Genomic DNA, 7500 nt, shown 5'->3' on the forward strand with positions numbered 1-7500 from the left:
CCAGATCTGAGCCAAAACATTAAAACCACCTGTATAACACAGTGTACTGACCCTGAATCAGTTCTGACCCGCTGAGACCCGGTACCCCTGTACTCAGTCTGAACTGTTCAATACCGCGCTTTCACACTGCAGTAGATCCGGATCAGAACCTTCCCTTTTCTTCACACCAGATTTTGGACTTTAGTTCCAGAACCTTCAGCACCTGCTGATTTACTTCAGACACAAACTGTTCACTCGCTGCCTAATGTACAGTAATCTTTCAGTTTATTAAACAAACTTTAATATTAGTTAACCTAAGTATATATAAAAACACTATTAATATGAGAATTATAAACTATATAAAATAATCCAGCGCTGTGTTAAAAAGTGTTTATTCTAAATCTAATAACTCGGTTGTGCCGAGATAACTGTGCGATTCAGAACCGGTACCTGTACAGCTGTGTGTGTGTGTGTGTGTGTGTGTGTGTGGTGATTTATGGTATCTACAGTGGTTCAGGAGGTTCTGGAGGGGGCGGGGTTTGGTCCTGTTATTTCGTTACGCTGGATTTAGGTTCTGTTTCAGAGACGAGTGTTAAACTCATCAGCGCCGGTCCTGCAGGAAGCAGCAGAACCTCAGTGGACTCCATAAATGAACCTGATCCGGCCGGTTCCTCCGGTTCCTGCGGTTCCTGGACCTGCTCTACTCACTGAGCTTCAGATCAGAGCCGGATCAGCCTGAGAAACACAACCCTGAAAACCAGCAGAACAGAACTGGATCAGATCTGTGAATTCTGGACCAGAATTCAGAATTACACCACTGTTTAAACACAATTACGATTTATTTACTGGACTTATTCTCACTCTGGTATCAGAAGAACACGGGTTTCACACGGGTTTCACATATTCAATATCACAGAATCCCAGAATCACATGAGCCTTATATCAACATTACAGTCATATGAAAAAGTTTTGGCATATTTTCCTCCAAAGAGCTGCAGCATCATCTTGCTGCAGATGGTGTCACTGTGCATCGCTCAACAATACAGCGCACTTTTACAAGGAGAAGCTGTATGGGAGAGTGATGCGAAAGCACACCTGTTTGTGGCGTGTTTGCAGAAATGGCTTCTTTCTCATCACTCTCCCATTCAGCTTCTCCTTGTGTAAAGTGCGCTGTATTGTTGAGCGATGCACAGTGACACCATCTGCAGCAAGATGATGCTGCAGCTCTTTGGAGGTGGTCTGTGGATTGTCCTTGACTGTTCTCACCATTCTTCTTCTCTGCCTTTCTGATATTTTTCTTGTTCTGCCACTTCTGGGCTTAACAAGAACTGTCCCTGTGCTCTTCCATCTCCTTACTATGTTCCTCACAGTGGAAACTGACAGGTTAAATCTCCCCTTATCCTTATATCCTTCCCCTGAACAACTATGTTGAACAATCTTTGTTTTTAGATCATTTGAGAGTTGTTTTGATGAGCCCATGATGCCACTCTTCAGAGGAGATTCAAATAGGAGAACAACTTGCAATTGGCCACCTTAAATACCTTTTCTCATGATTGGAAACACCTGGCTATGAAGTTCAAAGCTCAATGAGGTTACCAAACCAATTTTGTGCTTCAGTAAGTCAGTAAAAATCAAATCAATAAAATGATAAGGGTGCCCACACTTTTGCACCGGTCAAATTTTGGTTTAATGCATATTGCATCATTTTCTGTTAGTACAATAAACCTCATTTCAATCCTGAAATATTACTGAGTCCATCAGTTATTAGATATATCAAACTGAAATGGCTGTTTCAAACACCCAAATATTTACAACTAAGATTATTAAGATTAATAGGGGTGCCCAAACTTTTTCATATGACTGTATCATGGTCTACATATCATTAAAATATTGTATTGTGATATTGTATCAGTGGTGTAACGGTGTGGATTGTTGTGTATCAGTAATTGATGATCTCTTTCTCTTTAGGGGGGAGAAGCTGTTGAGATGTTCTCAGTGTAAAATCGCTCGGTACTGCAGCGTCCGGTGCCAGGTAAGACTCAGTTACTAAAATGATCAATTAATATTAGTTTAGATCAGATACGGTAGATTGGACTGAAGTAATTAAATGTTTGGTCTGACTTTGGCAGTAAGGCGCGTGTGATGCGGTGTGTGTAAGGAAGTGTGTGGGTGTGTGTAAGGCAGTGTGTGGGTGTGTGTGTAAGGCAGTGTGTGTGTAAGGCGGCGTCTGTGTGTGTGTGGGGCGGTGTGTTTTAAGGCGGTGTGTGTGTGTAGGGCGGTGTGTGTGTGTGTAAGGCGGTGTGTTTTTAAGGCGCTATGTTTTTAAGGTGGTGTGTTTTTAAGGCACTGTGTGTAAAGCAGTGTGTGTAAGGTGGTGTGTTTATAAGGCGGTGTGTTTTTAAGGCAGTGTGTGTGTAAGGCAGTGTGTGTGTGTGTGTGTGTGTGTGTAGGGCGGTGTGTGTGTAAGGCGATGAGTTTTTAAGGCGGTGTGTTTTTAAGGCACTGTGTGTAAAGAGGTGTGTGTAAGGCAGTGTGTTTATAAGGCACTATGTTTTTAAGGCGGTGTGTTTTTTAGGCGGTGTGTTTTTAAGGCGGTGTGTTTTTTAGGCGTTGTGTTTTTTTAGGCGGTGTGTTTTTAAGGCGGTGTGTTTTTAAGGCGGTGTGTTTTAGGCAGTAAGGCATTGTGGTAAATCTGGGTGGTGCAGCAGATCTGAACTCGTTTTTTTACTCCAGCAGCAGCTGTTTCTGGTTTTATGACCTACTTCTGCATTATTATATCCCATAATAATCAGGGGTCTGAGCCGGCGGCCTCTGATTACTGCTCTTCACGCTCTCGTGAGGCTACAGCACAATTACCCCCCGCTAATGGAGGCTAATTCAGAGTGTAATCTCATAACGATCTCCTCCAGCCCGGCCAATCAGAACTCAGAACCCAGACAGAACCCAGACCGGGGGAAGAGAACGTGTTTCGTTTACACGGGGCTGAAAATTCACTAAAACTTAACAATATCAAACACGATACACGGGTTTTACACAACATCAGAACTGTGGCGTATATTTATAATTTGGTGGGAAACGGGTCTGATTTATAGAATATTTTTATATATTAGTTTGTATATGGTGAATTATTTAAACCAACATTAAAATGAGGTTCTTTGATCTGCTGTTCTTCTGCAGAAGGAATCGTGGGCGGAGCATAAGACCGAATGCCGGTGTCTCAAACGAGTTCATCCCCGAATCCCCCCCGACTCCGTCCGCCTCACCGCCAGAATCATCTTCAGACTGGTAAACCTCCCAACCTCACCATAAACACCAACACCTAACCTCCCAACCTCACCATAAACACCAACACCTAACCTCCCAACCTCACCATAAACACCAACACCTACCCTCACAACCTCACCATAAACACCAACACCTAACCTCCCAACCTCACCATAAACACCAACACCTAACCTCACAACCTCACCATAAACACCAACACCTAACCTCCCAACCTCACCATAAACACCAACACCTAACCTCCCAACCTCACCATAAACACCAACACCTAACCTCCCAACCTCACCATAAACACCAACACCTACCCTCACAACCTCACCATAAACACCAACACCTAACCTCCCGACCTCACCATAAACACCAACACCTAACCTCCCGACCTCACCATAAACACCAACACCTAACCTCCCAACCTCACCATAAACACCAACACCTACCCTCACAACCTCACCATAAACACCAACACCTACCCTCACAACCTCACCATAAACACCAACACCTAACCTCACAACCTCACCATAAACACCAACACCTAACCTCACAACCTCACCATAAACACCAACACCTAACCTCACAACCTCACCATAAACACCAACACCTAACCTCCCAACCTCACCATAAACACCAACACCTAACCTCCCAACCTCACCATAAACACAAACACCTAACCTCCCAACCTCACCATAAACACCAACACCTAACCTCCCAACCTCACCATAAACACCAACACCTACCCTCACGACCTCACCATAAACACCAACACCTACCCTCACGACCTCACCATAAACACCAACACCTAACCTCCCAACCTCACCATAAACACCAACACCTACCCTCACGACCTCACCATAAACACCAACACCTACCCTCCCGACCTCACCATAAACACCAACACCTAACCTCCCAACCTCACCATAAACACCAACACCTAACCTCCCAACCTCACCATAAACACCAACACCTAACCTCCCAACCTCACCATAAACACCAACACCTAACCTCCCAACCTCACCATAAACACCAACACCTAACCTCCCAACCTCACCATAAACACCAACACCTAACCTCCCAACCTCACCACCAACACCTAACCTCCCAACCTCACCATAAACACCAACACCTAACCTCCCAACCTCACCATAAACACCAACACCTAACCTCCCAACCTCACCATAAACACCAACACCTAACCTCCCAACCTCACCATAAACACCAACACCTAACCTCCCAACCTCACCATAAACACCAACACCTACCCTCCCAACCTCACCATAAACACCAACACCTACCCTCCCAACCTCACCATAAACACCAACACCTAACCTCCCAACCTCACCATAAACACCAACACCTAACCTCCCAACCTCACCATAAACACCAACACCTAACCTCCCAACCTCACCATAAACACCAACACCTAACCTCCCAACCTCACCATAAACACCAACACCTAACCTCCCAACCTCACCATAAACACCAACACCTAACCTCCCAACCTCACCATAAACACCAACACCTAACCTCCCAACCTCACCATAAACACCAACACCTAACCTCCCAACCTCACCATAAACACCAACACCTAACCTCCCAACCTCACCATAAACACCAACACCTAACCTCCCAACCTCACCATAAACACCAACACCTAACCTCCCAACCTCACCATAAACACCAACACCTAACCTCCCAACCTCACCATAAACACCAACACCTACCCTCCCAACCTCACCATAAACACCAACACCTAACCTCCCAACCTCACCATAAACACCAACACCTAACCTCCCAACCTCACCATAAACACCAACACCTAACCTCCCAACCTCACCATAAACACCAACACCTAACCTCACAACCTCACCATAAACACCAACACCTAACCTCACAACCTCACCATAAACACCAACACCTACCCTCCCAACCTCACCATAAACACCAACACCTAACCTCCCAACCTCACCATAAACACCAACACCTAACCTCCCAACCTCACCATAAACACCAACACCTAACCTCACAACCTCACCATAAACACCAACACCTAACCTCCCAACCTCACCATAAACACCAACACCTAACCTCCCAACCTCACCATAAACACCAACACCTAACCTCCCAACCTCACCATAAACACCAACACCTAACCTCCCAACCTCACCATAAACACCAACACCTAACCTCCCAACCTTACCATAAACACCAACACCTAACCTCCCAACCTCACCATAAACACCAACACCTAACCTCCCAACCTCACCATAAACACCAATACCTAACCTCCCAACCTCACCATAAACCCCAGCGCTGACGTGCACACTGTTCTCTGCAGGTTAGTGATCCTCAGGCTGATGCAGCAGAACTCTACTCACTCTCAGAACACCAATCACGTGAGTTCACTTCCTGTAAACAGGTATCAGAACAGGTGCAGCACAGTGATGGAAATGAAGTTGGAGTTAGTGGTGTGAGAATATTGTGAGATCAGTGTAAGAGTGGTGTAAGAGTGTTGGGTGTGGTGTGACCTGGAGTGGTCCTGATGAGTGCCAGTTCCATCATTATAATGGTTTTGATGGTCTTTGCTGTGATTGCACTTGAGGATACTTTCAGATTGACTGACCTTCATTTTTCTTAGAATATTTTTCTTTATTTAGTTGAGTATTTGTTGCTCCTCATAATCTGGATTCGAACATTACTCAAATATTCACTATTCACTGTATACCTGTAACTCTACCTCTTCACTACTTTACTTTAACTGATGCTCTCAAACACTTTATTAAGAGACAAGAAATGCAAGTAATTAACTCTTGATGAGTTCAGCACAGCTGTTAACTGTATTCAGTATTTTCCTAATTTTCAGTAAATCTCTACAGTTTGTGTGTGTAGTGTGGTGTGTGTGTGGTGTGTGTAGTGTGTGTGTAGTGTGTGGTGTGTGTAGTTTGTGTGGTGTGTGTAGTGTGTGTGTAGTGTGTGGTGTGTGTAGTTTGTGTGGTGTGTGTAGTGTGTGTGTGTAGTTTGTGTGGTGTGTGTAGTGTGTGTGTAGTGTGTGGTGTGTGTAGTTTGTGTAGTGTGTGGTGTGTGTGTAGTGTGTGTAGTTTGTGTAGTGTGTGGTGTGTGTAGTTTGTGTGGTGTGTGTAGTGTGTGTGTGTAGTGTGTGTAGTGTGTGGTGTGTGTAGTTTGTGTGGTGTGTGTAGTGTGTGTGTGTAGTGTGTGTAGTGTGTGGTGTGTGTGTAGTGTGTAAAGGGTGTGCTGCTCATTAAGGGAATATGATCTATTAATATTCAGGGTAATACACAGTATCAGTCTGTCAGGAGTTTTTTGTTATGTAAATGAGAATGTTTCTAATTGGTTCTGTCCCGGGTCAGCCTGACCCTATAGAGTGTGTTAATGAGGTTACAGATCCAGGAGCTTTAGGGTTAAACTATTAACCCTAATATACTGTAGCTCCACCCATTATTTCAGCCTACAGCAGTTTAGCTCCTCCCATTCATTATTTCATCCTACAGCAGTTTAGCTCCTCCCATTCATTATTTCAGCCTACAGCAGTTTAGCTCCTCCCATTCATTATTTCAGTCTACAGCAGTTTAATTATATATCTTCCTTTTGTGTGTGTGTGTGTGTGTGTGTGTGTGTGTGTAGATCTGGAGGATATGAGTGATGATCAGAGGGCGGGGTTATCTGATCTGTGCCGGGTGTTGGATATGTACCTGGGGGAGGAGAACGCCAACCCAGCCCTGCCCACCCACCTCACCCCCATCAACCTGCTCGCACGGGTCAGTACCACACACACACACACACACACACACACACACACACACACACTATACACACACACACACACACACACACACACACACACACTATACACACACACTATACACACACACACACTATTCACACACACACGTGTGTCCAACAAACTCTTCTCAGCAGAGGAAACTGAGCTGCTGGTTGACGCTGTGAAGGAGCTCCAGCAGCTCATTTACGGGAACAGCAATGTTATTTTATTTACTATTCTGTTTATTGTTGATGTAAAAGTTGGGTTTGTGCTGCTGTGTGTTCATGTGTGTGTAATAAGTGGGGGTGTACGCTCGGCTCGGCACGGCGCCTGTGTTACCGAGATAGCGATGAACGTCTGACTGTTGGCGTCTGTCTAGGTTGTATTCAGTCAGTGGAGCTCCTGTGTTTTCTGTTACCAAGATAAACAAGATAAAACTCCAGAAATGTACCTGAACACACCTC

The 7500-nt window shown here is 44.9% G+C and overlaps 1 protein-coding gene across 1 annotated transcript in view; it reads left to right on the forward strand.

Moving 5' to 3' along the window:
* smyd3 (SET and MYND domain containing 3) overlaps positions 1–7500 on the forward strand; it is a 107584-nt gene that overhangs the window by 20396 nt on the left and 79688 nt on the right. Inside the window, exons 2-5 of the mRNA XM_049463923.1 lie at positions 1948–2011; positions 3157–3264; positions 5594–5651; positions 6898–7031. Of these exons, the coding sequence (XP_049319880.1) occupies positions 1948–2011; positions 3157–3264; positions 5594–5651; positions 6898–7031 (364 nt within the window). The remainder of the gene's footprint in view (positions 1–1947; positions 2012–3156; positions 3265–5593; positions 5652–6897; positions 7032–7500) is intronic.

This window comes from Astyanax mexicanus, chromosome 14 (assembly GCF_023375975.1).
Source record: "Astyanax mexicanus isolate ESR-SI-001 chromosome 14, AstMex3_surface, whole genome shotgun sequence".
NCBI classification, from domain to species: Eukaryota; Metazoa; Chordata; class Actinopteri; order Characiformes; family Acestrorhamphidae; genus Astyanax; species Astyanax mexicanus.